We start from the raw sequence: 23,449 nt of genomic DNA, 5'->3' as shown, positions 1-23,449 counted from the left end.
ATTTCAGCATAAAATATTTATGTATATATTTTATGATAAAATACCAGTAAAACTAATAACATTCTCAACATCCTTAGTTATTTTTACTGCCAATCTTGAGCATGTTTGCATTTTAATATCAAGCTCAAAGCTGTAAATCTGCTTTAACGTGAGGAGATCAAGTTTGTGAGAATTTTAGCATTAAAACCAAAATAATGTGGCAGACAGCTGAAGATGGTGTATTCAACATTTATTTTGTCATTTTAAAAACTGTTTGAGGACAATCAAAATATAAATACATTTCTCTCTCTCACACACCCTCACACACACGGCAACTGGCATCCGAACACACACACACACACACACACACACACACACACACACACACACAGACACACATACACACACACACACACACATACACAACCCCTGCCACTGATTTAGATGTTAAAAGGTGCAACAACCAACCATCAATGACTGAATCATCAGTAACTTTCATGATCAAACTCCATCATCCAGATTTCAGAGGCTTTTCAGAGACAGAAGAAATATTGGACAGGTGTCATTCTACGAAGTACTTTCATATTTTCCTGATTATCAGTGTCTCTTTACGGGCGTGATACTCTTCTTGAATTGTTGATGTAACCGTCCACACGTGTTTTAACATTTGTCAATGGAGTGAATCCAGAGGACAGTCCGACAGAAGCTGAGTTGAGTTCATCTGTGGCATATTCAATAAACTTACACCATTATTGGGACAAAACCTCCCAGCAGGCAATAGTGGGACATTTCAAGGTTCTAGTTTGTTGGTGACTGACAGAAACCGAAGAACTGGGAGCAGCGTGTTGATCTCCTTCACACAAAAAGTCAGAAAGAAATAAATCAAGTCGTTTACACGAGTCACAGTTCTGCTGACTTTGATCACCAGGTGGATTTAGATCATCAAGGATCATGTGAAACTGGTGGATTTGCATATTTTTAGCCTGTTTTTTAAAAGAAAACTTAAAAAAAAAATAATAAATTGAACTGTGATAACACCATACACTGATTTGACTTTACTAGCTTGACAGTGAACAATCTTGTTGCCTTTATTTTGTTGTTGACGTTAGTTAGTTAGTTATTTAGTTAGTCGTCTTAGTTAACTGATGATAAACTTTGGCATAAAGTTCTCCACAGTTAATGAACTACTACTCTGATTTAATGAGTAACTTGGTAGTTTTCCAGGATTTCACAGGCTGTTTTTATTGCTAAGCCCCTCTCTCTGACAAAGAGAGGCTCAGTGGATCAATATGCTGTCTCCAGCTGCACAATTAGATGAGTAGGGAGACGCCATCGCAGTAAAGGTGACTTGATTACTTCCGGTACTTTCGTCTATAGAATACCTTCCCTGAAAACTGTGAGAAATTTGAGATTCAGCTGCCAAATAGCCAAGGCATTCAAAGGCTATGTTGTCAAAAAACAAAACAAAAGAAAAAAACAGATACACATTAAGCAATCCTCCAAGGGATGATTGTCCACAGGGTTTTTCAATCACAAACTGCTGCTTTGGTGCATCATTATACAGCAGCCAAATTTGGAAATAGTGCATTAAGAATTACAATTAAAACTGGAGGCTCTAAAAATTTGGGATTTCCTGTCATCCTGGAACACACCAATAGTTTGAGTTCGGCTCGCAACAACATTACCACACGATGGAAAAGAAAATATAAAAGGTAACTGACAGCTGGGCTGGAAATCTTAAGCAACTTTCAGTCTGTAAGTTGGATTTTCTGAAAATAGTAAAATAATAAAGGTTGACTTGTGATATAAACTGTGCCTGATTTGTCGTCAGTGAGCCAAAACATGCAAAACCACCAGAGCAGCCTTCTAAGAAAAATTCCTTTTAACCACCGATCTCACTCCTCTGGGTCTGTTTCTGTCTGTCTGACACTCAGGACGGTCGAAAATAAACACAGCCAGGATCCACATCTGGGTCTCATATGGTGACTCAGCACGTGAGGTCAGGAAAAAAGTCAGAATCAAACCGACATTTACACGCCGTCTTCTTGTGGTCTGGAGCTTCCTGCTGCCTCCCTGCCAGCCCTGTCATTAACTCACACTTTCTGGAAGAGAATAACACTTTTAAAAGACTCACGGGAGGAGGATCTGTTCTGAGCCTTTAACATTTCCAACTCCCACAGACCCCCCAAAAAAGTAAGCATATTATCTAACAGCAGTCTAACAGGGCAGATTTATCCCATGGAATGAAAGAAATAAGCAGAATAGAAGCAGCCCTTTACCCTATTGTAAAAAAAAATAATATACTGAATCGTTTCTTTTTTTTACACTGACACAGTGCGGTGCAGCACCCGATTCACATAGTGTTAGAGTCTTTTACTACCATTCTCTGAGGCAGTGGTGGATGTGTCTGTACAATATTTACACTCCTGAATACAAAATAAGAGGTTAAATTATACAAGCTGCATCATCATGTGAAGCGAAAAGTCAGGAAAATTTTCTTTGGGGAGGGAACCTCACTTAAAACAAAGCCTGAATTTGCATTTTCTGGTGGCAATTAACAGGGGCTGAAAACTCACTTCACTTGTGCCGCTCTCAGTGGTAAGAATTTTAGCCTTTGTGCAAATTATTGCAATTTCAAAAAACACTGGAAAAAGGCAATTGGCCACTTGGTAAGAAATGTTTCACAAATTGCAAATAATTTGTCGATTTAACAAACTATTTCAAAATAGCTAGGGAAAAACGCTGTGAAAAGTCATAATTACAGATTTAAAGTAATGTTTAAGGTAATTTACTTGCTTGTTTTTCTAAATTATTCTTCAAACTCATTTTCAGTTTAGTTTTTTATTAATTTCTTGCTAATTTTTGGGTCATTTCTTCTTTTGTTGCTCATTGCCTTCTTCCCATGTTTTTAAAAGAAAACATGCCAATCTTCTTGGGTTTTAAAGGGTTAATTTAGGGGAAAAACTCCAAAACTTTGCAATAACTGACAAGAATCTGCAGGTTCTCCATTCACACTGCAGACTTTCTGTGCTGACGTGCGTTTGTGTGACGTCATTTTGTCATTAATTCAGTCTTAAATCTTATTTTTTAAAAAGCCACTATGTGTAAGATTTGAACTTGTATGACTCTGGAAAAACACACATTATGGCACACAAACATGAGCCAGGCTCCAGACCTCTAAGTTACTGCAAACATTGTTTTTTGGGCGATTCAAAGATGTTTTGCATTGAGCTCATGACGGCTGTTTAAATGCTAATTGATGAAATAAAGTGAGCCAGAGCTTCATAATCTGGATCAAGAACGGGGATGTTGTCTTCCGATGACAGAATCTGTCAAATGACTGAAAAAGTGGCACGAAAACAGGTTGCTGTATTTCGACTTACAGGCATAACACTTAGACTGATTCATCTATGTGATTATCATGTTAAATGCTCCTAACAACTGCTGCCACAGCTTTTGTGCTGACTGAAATTGTTGCCAGCAGGACTTCGAGGTTTCTCAGCATTTTATAGAGGAAATGTACTGCCTCAGACAAAACAAAACGCACCTCCACTTACATCCGAGGAAATTAAACATTCCCTCTGTATCTGTTTTATCACTCTGATTCAGTCCAGCAAGTTATCGACTGATCACACCGTGTGTTTCCAGAACAGCGTGCGGTCATGTTCTTCTGAGCTTTTACAAGCTCAGGCGAGTTGAGACTTAATGACTCAATCATCACAATCAGCTGCTGCTGTGAGGGAAAACCTCCCCGCTGCTCTGGAGGTCCAACACCAAGCTGAAATTAGTCTGAGAATCACCTTTTTGGACTCGTGTTACACAATAGTCTGCATCAAGGTGAAGTCGAAAAAGTCAAACTCCGCCTGCAACATCCTCCATCAGCATTATCTCTTTCTGTATCTAACAAAATTGAAAAATCATACACATAGTGGTTCTAATTCAAGCATGACAGAAATCTGTATAGTGTCGTTATTTTGGCTGTTTTAAAAGAACATCAGCTTTTCTTTTTTTATTATTATATCTATTTGTTTTTGTACAGGAAGTTTTAAAAGAACACATCACCCAAAACTCGATCTCTTCCTCGCGTTCATAAAGAATAGAGATTTAACTGGTGGAAGAGGTTTCTCGCAAGTTCATCAAAGAGTCCCAAAAATATGACCGGGTTTCCCACAGATGTATGTATTTGTGGCGGCCTGCCATGATTAAAACATCTGCTGCCACAAAAGCTGGACTGTTCATTCGAAGCACTGTTCAAAATATATAGATATATCCTTCTGTTATTTATAGCACCACACTGTTGGAGCACAGAGCATACTCTGGGCACAGACGGAGCAGCAGAAAATCATTGCCGGGCCTGAAAATTCTGATCTAATCTGATATGCTGTGAACAGATCAATATATTGTTTTTCCACCCTACGAGTTACAAACTGCTGCTGAGGAAAAAAAGAACTCATAGAGAGCTCTGGCTGCGTTGCGTTCATGGACCGCAAAAACCTCTGAATTTACAGAGGGGACACAGAATGATACAAAGAGACACTCTTAAGAGAAAAAATAAACTTCAGTTTGCTGTCATTGTTGTACTTCTGTGGGAGACACTGAGGTGACACTGAGTATTTTTCTTATGGTCAAAAATCCCATGAAAAGATAAAAATCAACAGTATGCATTTATATGATATGATGTTTAAAAACCTGTAACATGTCTTTGACTCTACAAGCCCCAAACATTTTGGTTTCTACTTAAGACTGCTCTTTAATGGTTCAGGATTTTTTCTACAATAACTGAACACTGTAGTTTTCAGTTTCTCAAACAGAAATAAATAGTGCATTTGTTTGGGACTATTTTCAGTCGCAGATTAATCCACATTTGGTGCTCTGGTGAGCACTTGTGGCAGCAGGATGGTGTGTGCGTGGGACTGAGGCAAATAAAACTACCGTGTGTGTGTTTGTGTGTGTGGGTGTTCATGATAATGAACAGGTCATCCAGTGACACAGTGTGACTCACTGATGTGTTTTTCATTGTTTTTGGCTCCAACTATGGAGCTCTATGACAGAGAGGAAGAGGATAAATCGTGTTTTGTAGGATAATTCATTGCTGTCTTTTTTGGGATTTGTTGACCAAAAGAAAAGCATAAAATATCACCAAACTTATCCTTAAATCCATGGCCAAAACAACAATTTTGAGATCATAAAACAACTTCCTTGTACTTGTGAGAAAACTGCATATTAGAGTTTGTAATTCTGCTTAAAGAAATGTGAGTACATTTTTTTTTATCAAGCAGCACAGGTTACATGAGGTGACTACATGATTAGAAAACAAAAAATTTGGGGTGATGTATTCCTTTAAAAAGTCTCCATGTTCTCTCATCCTCACCCTCTGGAACAAAGACTCGTCCACGGATCATCCAGCGAGCTTCAGTGTGGCGATGTGAGCGCTGAGCGACACTGAAGCAGGATGCAAACAGCAGGGAGAGAGAGACGTTCCCGTTTTCCACAAAGAAGCTTTCGGAGGCTGATCCTCTCTGCTCGAGCTCCATCACAAAAAGTCTCTGGTCGATGTCTGATTCTGACTCTGTCCTACTGGCATCAAATTTAGCATCAGAGAGCAAAACTCAAAAAGGCCCTTGAGTTCCTCTCTGGTGTTTTTCCAGAACGAAAAGAGAGACAGAGGAATTTAAAACTTGGCTGATTTAAAACGTCCCTGTCTCTCTCTGTATTTCTCTCACTCAGTCTGACAGAAGAAGGAAAACAAACTTGATTCTGTTTCCAAATTTCTCCCTCTGTCAGTCCGTTCCTCTTCTGTCTGTGTCCGTGTCTTGGTCTGTGTTGCACCGTGGAGGCCAGCGGGGGGCACTGTTAGGAGGCCTTGCCCAGCTCTATCTTCTTCTGGATGACCCGAGCCGAGTGGTAGATGAGCGAGTCGATCAGACCGGCCACTGCAGGAGACGAGCAGACCGGAAACACAAGTGACAGAAGAAGAGAGTCAGATTTCATCCACCTTATATAAAATTTCTATTCATATCCAGGTCTTAGTCTGGGGTGTGTTACCAGTGTCAAATGACATGATCACGTTGAGGGACTGACCTGTAAATACACCTCCAATAATGGCACAAACTCCTGTTAAAAAGTGCGTGAATGATCTGAAAAGAGAAGGAGAGATCACATTCGTTTACAATGAAATTTAAAGATTTCTTTTATATTAACATGCTCCAGCGCAAACATGTCCAACAGCCCAGTCCAGCGTGCGGACATGTCCAACAGCCCGCTCCTTCTGGAGCAATATTACAAATTGTCTCGCTCCTGCAGAATTTTCCAACAAAACACCTGTTATTGCACGCGACCAATATGCACGAAGGTGGCTACTAATAGCGCCTATACCACTGACTCATCACATCTACCTGTAAGCCAGACATCACTAACTGGGGACCACGGTCGGCTTCTCCTCATAGCACTGAAACAGCCACATTTGCAGAGGTGGAGAGTGACTTATTTAGACTTGTACAGACTACTTTGTGTTAGTTTCAGCTTTAATCAGACTTCGGATGATTTAGAAACACCAGGACGCATCGCTCCGTGTCTCATCCAGCCGCTCGCGCTGGAGAGACAGCAAGCTCAATTTGCGGCAGCGGCACCTAACTGTGGCACCTCGTGTGGCACCCCCAGATGCCGCAGCTAGGTGCCGCTAGCAGTCGCAGCAGATGCCACTGGTTGCCGAGACGTGCCGGGAGGTGCCAGGAGGTGCCAGTGCTTGTGCCACTGCTTGCCAGGAGGTGCCGCGAGGTGCCAGTGCGTGTGCCGCGGTTTGGCGGAGGTGCCAGTGCGTGTGCCGCGGTTCCTGTGCAACTGGCACAAGCACTGGCACCTCCTGGCACCTCCCGGCACGTCTCGGCAACCAGTGGCATCTGCTGCGACTGCTAGCGGCACCTAGCTGCGGCATCTGGGGGTGCCACACGAGGTGCCACAGTTAGGTGCCGCCGCAAATTGAGCCAGCCCCTAATGTCGCGCTGAGCTCTCGTTATTATTAACAAGGGCAGATGTAATGTTTTGGGGCCCTGGGGCCACAAGCAGATGACCTTATTTTCAGCCTTTCTCTAACTGGGAATGTCGGCAGGCTGTTGGCAGCTATAGGAGAAGTAGGCCGACTCAAAAGTTTTTAATTCCTGAGTAAAATGATTAATAGCACAGAAGTTTGACAGATTGAAGTCAGAGTCCTGCAGTCAGGAGAGGTTGGCTCATTATCAGCACAATGTGCTTAAATTTACCTGAAGTTTGTTTAAGATGAAGCTTTTAATTTTTATATAATGCTGGAAAGTTTAATAAATAATATATATATATATATATATATATATATATATATATATATATATATATATATATATATATATATATATATATATATATATATATATTAGTTACCCTCCAACACACCATGGTCAAATGAAACAGTGTCATTGAACTATGAGGGCAAAAAACAAACCACAAAAAAGAGAGCAAAAAGCAAAATAATCGGAATTGAAATAAAATGTTCAATTAATCGTGATATTGATTTTAGGTATGAGGTTCAGATCTTTTCTGGGAGGAAATTTTAGTAAGTGGACCTCTTTGAGTTTTAGTAGAATAGGTCCTCTCGTTAATGACGCCTGTTCTACAGTATATTTGTCATATTCAATGTCTGACATTCAATACATATTCAAACCAAAATTAACCCTATGATATCTTTTTATCTCACTTAGGAGTAAAAGGGAGCCGTTAAGGTTGACAGAAATATTGATTTTATGTATATCCTGATATATACCGATATCAACTGATATGAAAAAATTATCATTATATTATTTTTTCTTTTCTTTTTTGTTGCCACTGACAAGCAGGGCCATGCGATATGTTAAAATATATCATCATCACTTTCAGAGGAAATAATTCTATGTGGTATGAGGTCATGTCAGTGGTAATAAAGATTCAACAGTGCTGTAGCTGACAGCTTTTATCATGTGAGGTCCTTCACTGTCTCCTACCTGTGTTTCTCTGTGAATTTAACCATCATGGGCGACAGCTCATATAAAACAAATACGCCCGGCAGCCCCTGGTCTCCTATTAACCCGTTGGCCACTTTCTCGTGCCGAGTGACTGAGAACTGGTTCGTTTTTACCACCTGCAGAAACAAAATGACAACACTGTTGAGAAAGACTGCAGGTCAAACGTAGCCTGAAAATGTTTTCAGTTTCATTTAAATGTGAAATTTAATGTAAAAATAAGTTTTCATATACAGCTTTTTCTTTCTCAGTGAGTCGCTATTACATCTCTTTGGGCCCACCAGTCTTGGTTCTTGTTGATTTGATAAAATCTGAAATGAAATCTGAAACAAAGTTAAAAGAAACTCACCTCTCCATCAGTTTTTACGTAGATGGTCGGAACTATTTTCACAAAATACTGGTACATCATTGATGCTGTGGGGAAAGAAAGGAAATCTTTGTTATATTAAATGCACACAAAAGACACAACTGAAATGAAAAATATCTACAATATGCTGAGAATGTAGTTTTAAGTGTTTAAAAAATATAGAAATATTTAGAAAAAATGACTTGTGTTACATTACAATGTACAAACTAGTATGTAAAGGCTAAGAAACATGAAAAAAAGTTCATTATGCTATTATGTACAACACAATATATACATGGTAGAAATAAGAGTAAGAAATATATACAAAATGTGCATCATTTGTTAAATACATTCATGAGCGGTGTTGGTAAGAACAAGGTAAATTATGATACTAAAGGATATTGCTAACTTGAATAAATGCAATAGTATTGCCATAATAATAATAATAATAATAATGATAATAACATTAATTATGATGATAATAATGATAGTAATAAACCTCATTTCTAAAGCATTTTTCAAGCTTAAGACCAAAGTAACTTCCAGTTTAAAGATTATATTTTATAATAAAATTAAATATAAATAAAAAACAATAATAAAATGAACCACATGTCGGCGCTGTGTCTTTTGTAAATTTTGTCCCGCAGGTTGTCCCTCCTCTTTATGTCTCTCCTCTGTCCTCTCCTCCTCTCTCTATCCGGTTATGGAGGTCTGCTAAAAAGACATTTAAACGCAGCTGCCCACAAATCTACGAGAATCCTCCAGTTGGGAACCAGAAAACCAAACTTTTTTAAAACACATAGCTCAAGGTAATATCGATTTCTGACCAAATTTCAATAATGTTTTGACCGAAAGACGGAAAGTTTGTCGGTTGCAGTGTTTATGTGTCAAGGCCACGGGTTACGTTAGCATGCTAGTTAGCATGCTAAACTAGCACAACAAACTATCTGGTGGGATAAAAAGTGAATTTTACAGAATTATCATTATTAGCTAGTGTTGGTAGGTTACCGTTTAAAATCAGCAGCTACACTAATCATTAATTATTTGATGTTTACGTTCATATAAATGTGTTCGCTAACGTTAGCCTAGCTTATTAGCTAATTAAATAACAGATTAAGCTAACGTTACAGGCTGTAATCACTAATCAGCATCTTAAATGCCACACGTCTTTAGTTTAGACAGCGTTGGTACTTTAGTTTGGATTATTAGCTCTTCAATGGCCAGTAGTAGCTGATATACTGTATAGTTACATATTATACAACTGGCAAGCAAGATTCAAAGGTCAAATGTTTGACTTTAACGTAACTAAAATCTGAATTTCTACAACTTCAATTACTTGCTTAAAGCAATAGCATCAAAGTCATTCACTCTTAGCAGTAACGGTACGTACTGTGGCCAAAGTGGGAAAAAATACCCAATAATTATCATTTATAGTGCAATAATATTATATTTCTATATTTTTGCAGTGAATATAACACACACCACGTGTGCAGTTTAGTTATCCTGTGCAACTATCAATCATGGAGTTTCTGTAAGAGTAAAAGGTGTGTGTATAGTGTACTAGATTTTATTTTTTTAATATCGTTTTGAATTTTTTTAATATTTTAAAGTTATTCAAGTAGTTAAATTACTTTTTTTTGTGCCTTTTTTCAGAAACAATTTGAGGCATAAAGGGGCAAAGGAATGTTTTTTGGTTTTTTTTTTTAAACCTTTGCTACTCTTCTGTTATTGAACATCCTTTGACCACAATAAATTAGAAGTATATTTGGTATTTACTGACAAGTATTTAGTCATGCTGTTTAAAAAGGTAGCTGGCTCACTGAGTAATCCTGCCTGGTGCAATATGCACATTCCCTTGAGTAGTGGGGTATTTTATCTTTTTGGTTTATGCTTGACCAGTGTACATGGAAGTACTTTTTGCAGTTAATTCAATTTTATGATATTTTTTGCTGGAATGTAACTTTTTGTGTTACATTTTGTTATTTGATCTTTTTTTACACAGTAGTTTAACTTCTTCCAGTGTGAAATATTGGTAGCTCGTAAAGCTGTCAAAGTTGCGTCCCCAACACTGGTGGAAAGTCAAAATGCACAGTAAGTTTGATTTAAGTGTGGTTGACTCAATTAAACACAAAGGAAATAGAAGCAGCTCATGGAAATATGACAACTTTTTGCAGATGGTTTGAAAAAGCTCCAAAAACTCCTCAGGAAACAAACAAAAAAAAAACATCTTTGGGGCGAATCATCTTGCTGCCTCTCCAAGTGTTAATTGTTAGTGGCATTTTGTCACCAACATTGTCCCTCTTATCTCTAACTTGTCCTAACTGTCTCTCTGTCCTGTCCAGATGCCAGTGGCTGTAGGTCCATATGGCCAGACCCAGCCCAGCTGTTTCGACCGGGTCAAAATGGGCTTCATGATGGGGTTTGCAGTGGGAATGGCTGCTGGCGCCATGTTCGGCACTTTTTCCTGTCTCAGGTAACTAAAAGGGGACACCTGTCCATATAAAACATGACATTTGTAAACAATGTCAAATGACACCATGTAAATAGCGGGAAAGTAAATAAGTAAAAATAGTTGTTGCTAATTGACAGTCCTGGGATTGATATTTTTTTTCTATAATTAGAGTGAAGGAGAAAATGGACCTGAAGAGTAATTAACGTTTAAATAACTGTCCCGTCCTCTCCCTCCCTGTCCACATCTCAGATACTTTATCAGCAACTTCAGTCCATCTGGTGTTGTGCTGTTTTGGTTTTAACAAAAACCGGGCCCGTCGGAGCGAACGAGGCTTCAGAGAGATTTAAAACCTGAGCAAATTGATTTGATTGATATCTGTAAAAACTGACAAGAAAATTACTTGAAAGTAAGAAAGAAAGGCATGAAAAATTGCTGAAAATGGAAAAAACATGTACAGTTTTTATCTGTATAATAATGTAAATATGCGTAGTATTTAAAGATCGAATTTTCTGAACATTTTTTTCCTTTTTTTTCCATTCTATTTTTTTAAATTAATTTTTGTGGTATTTTCTTGTCACCTTTTACCAATTCCTTGCAATTTGTAGGACATTTTTTGTGAAGTTAATCACTGCCTTTTCCCTTTTTTTTTTAAGAATTTGCTCAAGTGTTTAAGAGTTTAATAGCTTGTGAAAGTCATCTGAACGCACAAGAAAACATACGACAATTAAGGTTTCACAGGGTTAAAAACTAAGATTGTCTGTTCTGTCTTAAGGATCGGCATGCGCGGCAGGGAGCTGATGGGAGGAGTGGGAAAGACCATGATGCAGAGCGGGGGGACGTTCGGCACGTTTATGGCCATCGGTATGGGAATCCGCTGCTGAGGTGGACGAGGAACATCCTCCTCCATCTATACACAATCCTACAGCCATGGGACTTTTCCAGTAACTCCAGCTCTCTGTCTGCTCGATGCTGTCGCACTCTCAACCGCAGTCTAGTTTTGTCAATAAAAGTTCAGATTTGTCAAAATGGTTTTCAGAGTGGACGTGTTGCACTTTGTGGGGATGCAGTTCTCTCAGATCTGAGGGGGCAGCATTTACATCAAATGTTGTAGCCTGCCCTTAAATATCCAAAGAAGCAGAAGAAGAACGCCGACCAGCGCAGAGGGACAACAACACTTGGAAGACCCTGACAAGCGTAGCTACAGCTCGCCTCGACTCGTCTAAGGCCAGCATACTTTCATTCTTTTATTGTTTGGTGTCGCTGCACATTTACACTCTGCTATAAACACCAGCAGGATCGTGAGTCACGGAGCGTCTACTCTGCGCTGTGTGTTCGGTGTTTTTTTCTGGGTGCTCAGAGTTGAAAAAAGTTCCACTTTGGGTAAAACGCTGCACTTGTCACTGTCACGTTTCAGCCAGCTGTCCAATCAGTGTGGAGAAGGGGCGGGACAAATAGGCTACCACAAGTACTGTCACATCTGTCATGTACACGTACTGAACAACAAATATGGGAACACGCTCCACTTTTGGCTTTATACGATTATTTGTATTCTTGTCCCCAAAATCACATCAACCCACACAGACTAGTGCATTCGAGTGTGTTGATCCTACATGCATCATATTAAAAACAGTGAAACAATGTCATCACTGACCTTGTGGCGCTGTGACGTCTGTCTCATCCAGAGGGTTAACGATGCCGGGGTAATCTTTACCAAACGACAGGTGTTTTATCAGATGGGTCATGTTTATCTGCAGGACGAACGAAAGATTATAAATTGATAGACTTTAGAAATCCTTCATAATGATTAGTAGCTCCCCTTAATGCCTTAGTTGATGGCTTTTTTGGAGAAAGAAAGTGGTGTTAGGACACAAAATAATTGGATTTAAAACCCTTAGGGCTCACTTTAATATACATACGCTTGAATCGTTTGAGCACAAAATATGCTTTTCAAAATCAAGCTTTAAGAAATATTATACATTAATATGATTTTCTACTTTTGAGTTTATTTTTTAACCAACATCAGTCCTAATCAGAAACATCAAATATTCATTAATTTTCAGAATTTATACCCTTTAAAAGCCAGTTTTTGTCATGATGCCACAATGATTCCAAATTTAAAAATAAGAAAATTCAATATACTACATGCAAAGTAGATTTTTTTAAAATGATCACAGCCTGGGATATGTCAGCGATTTGCAGCAGTGACAGTGCACCTAGTGGAAACAGCATTTATTTTCTCCATATAATATGCCAAATGTGATTTTTTAAAATGACGTAATCAGGTGGAGAAAAGTAAAAATTACAAATTCCAAGGTAAAAGCGCAGAATGACACCCGAAAATAATAATATGCATGTTTTTGTGATTTGATGGCTGTGGGATCAAAAATGTCAGTTTGAATGGGTTTCAGTGGTGCGTTTCTTGCACTTAACTGTCTGAATGTAACAATTTTGTTTACACAGTTTGTTTGACTTCTTGTAGCAGCTGAAATTTTGGGTTATGATTTTCCTAAAATTATACAAACAGCCAACCAGAGAAACTAGTAAACAGATTATGTAAGCAAAGAAAAAATACAAATAAATCTGTCACTATATATTTTCTATAAATATAAAGTTTCCATAAGCTCAAAACAGACACAGAAAATATCATCAGTTGAGTTACTTACGTTGTCCAAGCCGAAACTCTGCAGGTCGTGAACTGCAAACACAAAAAAACCAACCGTCACATTGCACCGTTTATAACAGAAACTTCAAAAACACATTCAGCAAAAAAGAAAAAAAAAGTAGTGTGATTGTATCTGAAGTTACAGATCTGTCAGAGATGTGAGTTATCGATCAGTTTGATTGATAAGCGCTGATTCAGCTGCTCCGTCTGATTAGTTCATAGATGAAAGGCAGCGCATGAAGCCGAAGCCAACAGTCACACAAGTTCAGTTATTCGCTGCATCACATCTGGAGTCAGCGTGCTGAGGCTCTGACCTTTGACCTCCTGGTAGTTTGCGTTGAATAATATTCACTGAGACATATTTCTCTTACACTCATATTTATATGGGATTTAATCCTTTACATTAATTAGTAGCATCTTTTTAAAAACGTCAACTACAATATGTGTGCGGAAGTTTTTATTTGTATCAGCTGTTTTCCTGCACAAACCCGACTCATCCCACAAAACTAGTATTAAATGTGTAAAAATACAATACTAAATATGAGGCGGTCACAGAGCTCGCCGAAGTGTACACTGTGACGTCCAGCTAAACAACCCCCATGCAGGTGAAATACAAGGTTTTTGGGCGTCCCCAAACAAGATAGCGTTTTTTTTTTTTGCTCTGGTGTCAGTGTGAACTTGAATAAAGGTGTGAACGACACCATCAAAAACCGAAGCTCAAGACGCTCCCTTGATGAAAAAAGTTGTTCTTCAGCACCATCTGGAAAGAGTCAGCTGTCTTCAGCCTAAATTTGATTTCACTGTTCAATCACGTGCTGATAGCAAAGTAATATTTAGGCACATTTACTTGTTTAAAAAAGATTGTCATATGTGCCAAACCTCTGTTACCTTATCCAGACAGAATGAGACATTCTGTGAAACAAATCATGTTTCCTTGATCTCCTCATAGTGCTGTTGATGGCATTTACCAGAAAACACTGCGGCTGAGCGAAAAAAACACACAGAGGCGAGGAGTCTGTAACGCAGCTGTCAATCATGTCAATTACTGCTCGTGAACTGCTGTCAAACTGTCAAACTAGGCAGTTCTGATCAAATATGAATCAGGATTCTGTTTTTATGTCTATTTTTCACCTCTAATGTTTTAAGAAACATATTTTTGTGGCTGTTTAGCTGTAAAATGACAAAGTTTGTGACCCGGCCGCCATGTTGAAAAGAGAAAACGGAGCAAAACTCACTGTCTGCAGCAAATGTTCTCATTTTACAGCTAGACAGTACCGCAAAATACGTTTCTAAGGAAAATACGCAACATTAGAGATTGTAGTAAAAGCCATTAGAAGCACTACGAGAATGAGTGGGAACATGATTTTTTCAAAGATTATCTGCCTCATGTCCTACTGCCTGGATACAGTGACAGTTTCAGCAAATATGACAAAAACTTTTAATCTATAAAAAATACCAACTCTAGCTTTAACATGCGTCAGAATTGTAAATTTAACAACTGGGCAAAAACTGCATCTTTTGACTTGTAAAGTGGATTTTATGCAGTGAGCATCATCCTGTATGTAAATTCAACTATTTTAAAACAAATTATTCTCACTTCATACTGCAAAAAAATAAAAAAATGATATACTTGCAGAACTTTTTTCCATATATCAATAAACTGGATGTTGTACAGGGATGAGACTTTTTTCCCCATGAAGTTCATATGTATTTATAAGATATAAAAATAAACTGCAAATAAAGATGGACTTACTTTCCACAGCGTGCACTGCAGAAAGAAGAGAGAAGAGTCACTATAATGATGCAGGTAGACAACAAACCATGTGATGTTAATGTGTGTGAGGGTGCCAGCAGAGGCTGCACAACACTGACATTTTTATTTCCTTTTTTTAAAATATTTTCACAGATCTAGTTTAATAAGAGACATGAGCTGTGGCGGGAGTGTGTGCAGGGAGACCCAGCTTTTAAGACTTACCTCAGGCTTTTGTGTTTTTGATTCGGTTGGTTTCAAAATATTAAAAGCTCAACTAAAAATACACAAATTGATTTTGAGGCTTGAGATTTACAAAACAGCAGTCTCATTGAGAAAGATTACATTTTTTTTCTGTGCCAGAGAAAATGAGCTTTAGAACACTGTTTTTGTAGCTTCTGCCACGGTGATTGTGCAGCCCCAAACGCACAACGCAGTGTTTAACGCGTCAAGGTCAGTCCAGACTAAAGTATGAACGCGAGGCTGGTTTATTTCAGCCGCAGCCTTATTTCCAGTCAAATCCTCAGCACAAGTGATTCTTGTCTCTTGTTTCTGCTGCTAAGCATTCAAATATCACACCGAGCAGAATAATTAAACACATTCAACCAGATTAATTTCTCTCACGTTGCCGAGATCAGAGGATGTTTTTGTGCTCAGGGTAGGAAACTAACAGTGGTAGGTGCAGCTCAGACTTTTTGCACTTTATTTTCCATTTCATCAACCTGCCAAATTAGTATCAAAGTAATTATTCAGATTAGAAGCAGAGTATTAATTATAGCACATTTCCTGCTGAAGTGGCTGTTACATAAGATTTATCTGAGCATTTGACAACTAGCGACTGTTAATTTCCTTCTCTGGTTTTTATGTGCAGACGATGCAAACCATTGACAGGCAGGTAAAACACGACAGTTCAGTCAAGATGATGAAGACCAAAAATTGACACACAGTGACGGCAGAAAGTTGGCAGCAGCAGTCAAACAATAAATGAAAAGACATAAAAATGTGGATGAATGTGTCAGAAAGAGTCAGACTTACAATCCAGTGAAAACAATATTTATAATTATAGTAATTTATAGCTAACATTAATTTACAGAAAAAATAGAATCAAATTTAAAAAAATAAATACATAATTTTTTCAACCTTTTCTTTGAAAAGAGAAAAAACCCTTTTTTTCTGATTTCCAGGTAATTTTTTCATTAGTTTTTTTTTTTTTTTTTGCCAAATTTTGGACCATGTCTTGTTACAATTTGCTCATGTTTCAAAAGGTAAAAGGCTCCAACAAAATCTAAAATCTTCTTATTTAGAGAGTTGCTGCAAAGTCTTTGATCCAAACGGGTCTCTAAAGTCAGTGTCTTTTAATGGTCTTTTTGAAGCGCTCCCACTTCAGCCTATAAAAGCTCGAAACAGTTACAAAGTGCTGGTGTTTGATCTTAGATCCAGCATGCATCGTCTGCAGCAGGAAACAATAGATGATCAGAATCCTTTGAATGCGTCTGTGAGCGTGAGTGAGCAGAGCAGATAAACAGCAGGTCTTACCGTGGACGTGAGACTGCTGGAAACTTTTTCCGGGAGCAAAATGGAAATTTCCGGCAACCTGAAACACGAAGAAGAGGAAATAAAATTATCCAATCAATATGGTGTTAAGGTCACTGCCGGGAAAAAGTAAATAACGCCTTTTGAGAAGTAATAATAGTGCAGAAATAAAGTCATAATAATACTGCATTATTTTAATAATTAAGCGTTGTATTTCCTGATGATCCAACAGTCTTGTAAGATTATCACATTATTTTCTTTTAAAAGTATGACCTTATTTAACCTTTTTTTTGTCTTTCTTTGCTTTTTTTTTTTACTGTAAAGCACTTTGAGCTGCATCCCTTGAATGAAAAGTGCTCTATAAATAAAGTTATAATTATTATGATTATTATTAAATGACTTTCTTTCTTTTTAGTTTAATTCCAACATTCATATATTGAAACCTTTTTTCTCAAACTCTTTTTTAAACTTTACTCAGGTGTTGAGAGAAATATTTATTGTCCAAATGTTTAATGTTATTTTTACTTTTCATTAATTTATTTATTGGTCTCTTTTTCCCCCTTAACTATTTCTTAATTTTCTTCTTCAGTAAATTCTCTAAGGCCTATTATAAAGTGATCGGGGAGATAGCGGGGAGGGGGCTGGAGGTGGGGTGTGTGGTTGTGTAATAATGTGTTTGTCGTTTGTTCTCCATGTTAAAAAACAAAAAGAGTTGATTAAAAAAAAGGTGTTGAGGGAAAGAATACAGATTTCATTGTGAGTAATGATGACGATCTGAGGAAGAATTCAGACATGTTTGTTTGATCTTGTTGAGTTGTTCCTGATAATCTGCTTTGTTTCCTTTCAGGAACTATTTAAGAATTTCTAGCATGCAAAAAAGTCTACTCATCCGGGATGTTATTCATAGATTAGTAGTTTTAGTAACTAAAATCACAAATTACAAACTTAATTTCACAGCTTGATGTGAAGTTCTACTGTCAGCTGAGTTCCTCATGTTGGCCAAAAAATTGCATGCCGCTGAATTTTTCCAAATGTGCCAGATAGAGGGCTTGAAGTACCTTGTTGACCTCCAGGAAGCCGTAAACCTGGCAGCCTTCGTTTTTCTGCTCCTGCATCTTCTGCGTGAAGCCCTCCCTCTTACACTGCTCGATGGTGTCGGCGCTCTTGAACGCCCAGCCTCGCCGCCGGTACGCCTCCCGCACATCATCACAGGTGTTACAGCATCTGCGCACAAACACACACACACCGAGCAGAAATAAGGCAAGAGAATATGAGGTTTTAACACAGAAAAATACGGTGAAAAAATCGGTGTGTGTGTGTATTTCTTACTTGAGTTCTTCGGTCTCAGCTCCATAGCAGCTCTCACATCTGTTTGGGTCCAGTGAACTGGGGTCAAACACTTCACCATCGTCTGCCATGCCAAGTTCTACACACACACGCACACACACGCACACACACACACACACACAATAACACAACATCATGATTTAGTTTAATCATTGCAGACAATCTGGGAAAAGAAGAACCTCTTGCAGCAATTCATTCCAGTGTCACTTGTTAACTCTCTCTGTTGGTAAGTCAAAAAAATGCGCACCCAAACTTTCCGGTTTTAATGCCCTGCAGCCTGCAGCCTGCAGCGTACAGCCTGCAGCCTGCAGCCTGCAGCGTACAGCGTACAGCGTACAGCCTGCAGCGTGCAGCGTGCAGCGTGCAGCCTGCAGCGTACAGCGTACAGCGTACAGCGTACAGCGTATAGCCTGCAGCGTGCAGCGTGCAGCCTGCAGCGTGCAGCCTGCAGCGTGCAGCCTGCAGCCTGCAGCGTGCAGCGTGCAGCCTGCAGCGTGCAGCCTGCAGCGTACAGCGTACAGCGTATAGCCTGCAGCCTGCAGCCTGCAGCGTGCAGCGTGCAGCCTGCAGCGTGCAGCCTGCAGCCTGCAGCGTGCAGCGTCCTGCTGACTGTTTACTTAAGGAAACTGAGCAAACAGCTGCTGTCTGTGTCATTATGGATATTTAACTCACTGGCCTTCATGGATCATATTTCTCTGAAGAGACCTAACAACAAACACGTAGCTCCTGTTGACCCTGGATCAGAGTCAGGAGGTCAAAAGTCAGACTTAAGTCAAAGTTTACCGTGTTTTTCCGCCTCCAGGGTGACAGGTTTCAGGTCTTTGTCCAGCCGCTGTTTGAACAGATTGTGTTCAACGTCCAACTGCTGCTCACCGGCCACGTCCATCGCGTCTATACTGAGATCTGAGCAGAAAAAAAAACGGGGTGGTTTGTAATAAACGTGTGATGTCATTCAGGGGTCATTCAAATTTTTACCAATAAATTTCCATTACTTTTTCAAATTTTAAAGACCAAACATTCTAGTTCATTACTGTTTAATATAATTTTAAAATAGAATTTTTTTTTGTTTTTTAAATAATGAATTCAGCACAGGATTCGAACTGAGTATGTATGTATATATTTTCTATTAATTTTATTCCTGATTTTTAAGAAAACATGTCTTTGAAGGGAGATTTTCTCCAAGAAATTAGGGTCATTTTTGCAGAAAATAATTTGGCTTTTTTTTTCTTTAAAAACTTTTTGCCAATATGTTTTTTCTTTTAAGATTTTGTACATATTTTACCAGAAACATGCCTTCCAAATATGCTGGAATTTAAAAAAGAAAAAAAGAAAACATGCCTTTAAAGGCATTTGGGCAATTTTTGACATTTTTTAAAGAAATAAAAAAAGGCCCTTTTTTTCCTTTAAAATTTTTTTGCCCATTTTTGGTGAATTTTTTTTTTTAGAAAATATGCCTTCCAAACCTGCCCCTCCTTACATGAAAGGCATGTTTTCCACTTATTCTGGTCAAAAACTGTAAAATCAGAAATTATCGACGGTGTGCTATGATACAGGTTTGTGAAAACAAAATTCCATGACTTTTCTTAAACTCTCAGGCTATATTTAGTTTTCCAAAACTTTTCAAGACCTTGAAAATACTATTTGCAGATTTTATGACATTTCCAGGTTTTTTATGACCGTATGAACCCCGGTCACTGACATGTTGCTCCAGCAGCGAGGTAACAGTGATGCTACTTACAGGCGCAGGGCATGTGAGGGAAAACAACGTCGATGTTGATTTTCAGTTTGTCTCCTCGAGACGTGTCGACGTACAGCTCAGGGTGAACCTGCAGGGAAACAAACAGCACGGCGAGTTTTCATTCAGGCTTTCAGGCAAAATTTAAAAACACGTCTGACACCGATGCGCCCGTGACGTCACTCGTCTCTCACGGCGACAGAAGAGGTTGCGTTTTTAGAAAATTACACTCTTGAACCCAGTTTCAAAAGTTTGCATTTTCAGGTCCCCAAAAAACCTTTGTTGTGTGAAAGAAAGGCCAAACTGCAACGAAAGTTTAACGTTTCATGCAAGAACTCGAAATGACACACATGGATACATTTTAGAGCTACATTATGTAGCTACAGAAAATACATTTTCCATTATATTACAATACAATATGTGTTTTTTACCTTATGATGGCAGCATCAGAACAATTATATACAAACACAGAGACTGCCTCAATTTTTTAATCATCAAATCAGAGGACTGCTGAGACTGAAGATACATTAAACTACTTTGCATCATCAGCCAGAAAATAGAGTTAAAAATTTTTTAAAAATCACAATAAATCACACTAAACATTAAATATAGCTTCATGTGACCCTTCAAGTCAACACATAATAAGTATCATAATTTATCATCATGAACATGGTCCTCTGATTAAAAAACTGAGGCAGTCTTCGTAGAAATGTAGAAAAGTCCTGATGAAGGTCTGCTGGACCCAGACATTGTTATTAACGGACCAGTGTGCAGGAGTTTCTCGCACAACGTTATGTTCCAATAAACAAAGACATCAATCAACATTTCCGTTACCGGAGCCAACATGTTAAAATGTTTGGGAAACCTAAAATTTCTAAATCTTATCATGAACTACGAACAACACAATGATGAAGATTAATGTTGATTTCACAGCTGTGTGTGATCACTTTGAGCCTTCGGCGTATTAGAGTCAGTTTCACTGTTTAACATTGGACTCATCAGACCGGTCGGACAGGAAGTGTTTCCTAAATGCTGCCTCCAAGCTGCCTTTACCTTCATCACTATGTTCAAATTTTAGAATAATCACATTATACTTACATAACTGTAATAACCAACTGTACATAATTTGTGCAATAATCCAACTGTGAAATACACTGTGCAAAAATGCAATATTCTCTTTTTTTGTATTTTTTCTATTCTTGCAGTTATACATAACACATTTTGTAGAGTGATGCACATATTTTATAGCTATTTCTCATATTTAGTATTTATATTTTTTATTTTTCTGATGTAGATGAACTCACCTCTTTAGTGAGATAGTACTGCAGCTCGGAGACAAACAGGATTAACATGATGATGCCGCTGATGATCGTTACTGCAGAGACACAGAGGAAATTTGTTAGACACCAGGAAAATATTTTTAAATCCAGCTTAAAATTCTGAGAACAAAGAAAGTAAAAAAAATAATCCTCAGATCTTGTAATGTGTTGTATAATCATATTTTTAAGTAAAACGTGCATTTGATTTTGCTTTCTACCCTTTAAATACACTATTTTCCCTCACCCACAGGCTCATATTTTCTGTTTGAGAAAAGTGTGCCTTCGAAAATGTTTGAATTTTACATTACAACAAATTATGAAAAGATGACTATTTGTGATTATGGAAATGTAAGTGACTGCTGATTACTGGACATAGGCCATACAATCAGCAAACAAACTGAGATTAAAAAACTTGATTAACTCAATAACTAACCCTTTGTAATCTGAGAAAATTGGTCAGATTTCTGTAGAAAACACGGATAAAAGGAAATGAGCACAATGACAGTTACAAGAAAATTTCCTGGAAAAAAGGCAGAAGAAACCATACAGACAAAAAACATATCCTCCCTGCTTTGTAAAAGTTAATTTTCTGGTAATTTTCTTTTCATCTTTTACTAATTTCCTCACAGTTTGTGGGACATTTATCACAAAGATGGTCATTGTCTTTTCCCTATTTTTTTTAATCAAACCAATTTGCTCACGTTTTACAGGGTTAATTCATGAATAGCAGAAATATTCATAAACTGTTATGAGTAAAAGTCCTGCAATCAAAATCCACCTCAAGCACAAAAGTTTTAGCATCAAAGGGTGGAGAAAAAATCAATACAGTATAATATTGCAATATTTTTGCGTGGCACTATCTTATCGGATGTACATAGATTTATTTTATAACTAAAACTAGCCTACTAAAATAACAAAATTCAATTGTTTTTACAGTAAACTATATATTTTGCTGCAATAAAATGATTGAAGTAAAATGAACAGAACAAAAAGTTTACTTTCTATTATATTTTACTTTTACTTTAAGATTTTTTACAATGCAACGTCAAACAGAAATGGATCATAATATCCTTCTTCCAATGTCTGGGCATTTTAAGATTGATTTGAGATATTTTGACATCAGTGAAGGCCTTATTTATAGATCAGTGAATTTAAGGCTTTTTACGGATATGTCGGGACCCTGTGTCTCTCTGCAGCTGTGACCTGTGACCCCACCCTACACCTCCAAAATATAATCCCCAGCAGCATCATTTGTAAAATTGCCAGCAGTCATGTAAAATATTCATTACTAATATCAAATGGGACCTCACTGGTATTACTCTTTACAAAAAATATAAGACAAAATGCCTGAAAACTAACAGATATCACAATAGTTTCTTTTTAAGGATACATCTCCTTTTTATGGGAACATTTGCATTTTTATGACTAGCCTGGCTGATGTGTTGCTCTGTTATTGAATCATAACTGTGAGCTGTGTGTCCTGCAGTCGCGAGGCTCTTTCGGCGTTAGAAACACAGCGTTAGCACCGTCAGGTGTTTTAAAAATGTGATCATTTAGAGCAGAAACGGCTGAGTTAGCCTTGTTGTTAGTCGCAGCAGCTAACAGCCTCAGAGCCTGAATGGCTGCTGCTCTCCGGCAGATTTAAGCCTCTCACCGGTCGCTCCTCCCCACGTCTTCACTCGGAAATCCTCCAGAGTTTTGGGATAAGCGTCAAACTGCTTCAGCTTATTCAGCGTGTCCATTTTCGAAACCAGAAAACCGCCGCTGAACACAAACGTTACCGACAGATTCCTGCACTTCTCCTGACACACATCAGTCCTCCGCTTTCACTTCCGGGACACGCACGGGGGCACGGCTCAGCCAATCAGCGCCGGCCGCGTAATTTTGTCTGTTTCGGTCTTTTTCTTTTTCTCTTCTTTTTTATCGTTATTTAAATTTAAAATACGTTAAAACATAAACGACAGAGACAAAAACTAAACAAACTTTAAAAATAAATAAATAAATAAAATAACATAAAGCATGATGAGGGCAGTGGTGGAGGAAGACGAGGCTGCTCAGTTAGGGACTGTTCTTTATTTGTCAGAGGAGGGGGATGACTGGGGTATGACTTCTTTATTATAATAATAATAATAATTATTATTATTATTATTATTAGTAGTAGTAGTAGTAGTAGTAGTGTTAGTAGTAGCAGCAGTAGTACGTATTTATTTCATTTTATTTATTTACTTTTTTATTTTTCCTTGAGCTCCCATGAGTGACTTGTGGAAAATACATGACCATCCCTCCACCATAATTTAGT

The 23,449-nt window shown here is 38.1% G+C and overlaps 2 protein-coding genes across 3 annotated transcripts; one reads left to right on the top strand and one right to left on the bottom strand.

Annotated features, from left to right (window-relative positions):
* Window positions 1-212: 212 nt before the first annotated feature.
* Window positions 213-22,993, bottom strand: ergic3 (ERGIC and golgi 3). Of its 2 annotated transcripts, XM_088070488.1 has the most exons (14): window positions 22,805-22,993; window positions 21,136-21,206; window positions 19,835-19,922; window positions 18,880-18,999; window positions 18,079-18,175; window positions 17,808-17,973; window positions 16,753-16,810; window positions 15,220-15,234; window positions 13,468-13,499; window positions 12,456-12,552; window positions 8,356-8,420; window positions 7,989-8,125; window positions 6,061-6,116; window positions 213-5,912 (listed from the first exon to the last, which is right to left on the bottom strand). In XM_088070488.1, exons 1-14 carry the CDS (start codon window positions 22,890-22,892, stop codon window positions 5,833-5,835), a joined length of 1,170 nt encoding a protein of 389 aa, XP_087926614.1. In that variant the 5' UTR covers window positions 22,893-22,993; the 3' UTR covers window positions 213-5,832. The 2 variants fall into 2 exon arrangements, with proteins under 2 accessions (XP_087926614.1, XP_087926621.1); XM_088070495.1 differs by lacking the exon at window positions 15,220-15,234.
* On the top strand, window positions 9,001-11,834 carry romo1 (reactive oxygen species modulator 1). Its single transcript, XM_042510497.2, has 3 exons — window positions 9,001-9,161; window positions 10,695-10,825; window positions 11,577-11,834. Exons 2-3 carry the CDS (start codon window positions 10,695-10,697, stop codon window positions 11,683-11,685), a joined length of 240 nt encoding a protein of 79 aa, XP_042366431.1. The 5' UTR covers window positions 9,001-9,161; the 3' UTR covers window positions 11,686-11,834.
* Window positions 22,994-23,449: the final 456 nt, after the last annotated feature.

The sequence above is a fragment of the Plectropomus leopardus genome, chromosome 2 (assembly GCF_026936395.1).
Source record: "Plectropomus leopardus strain MGB_pleo_1.0 chromosome 2, ASM2693639v1, whole genome shotgun sequence".
Classification (NCBI taxonomy): domain Eukaryota; kingdom Metazoa; phylum Chordata; class Actinopteri; order Perciformes; family Serranidae; genus Plectropomus; species Plectropomus leopardus.
The sequence above is the reverse complement of the archived record's forward strand: the minus strand, read 5'-3'. Positions and strand labels throughout refer to the sequence as shown.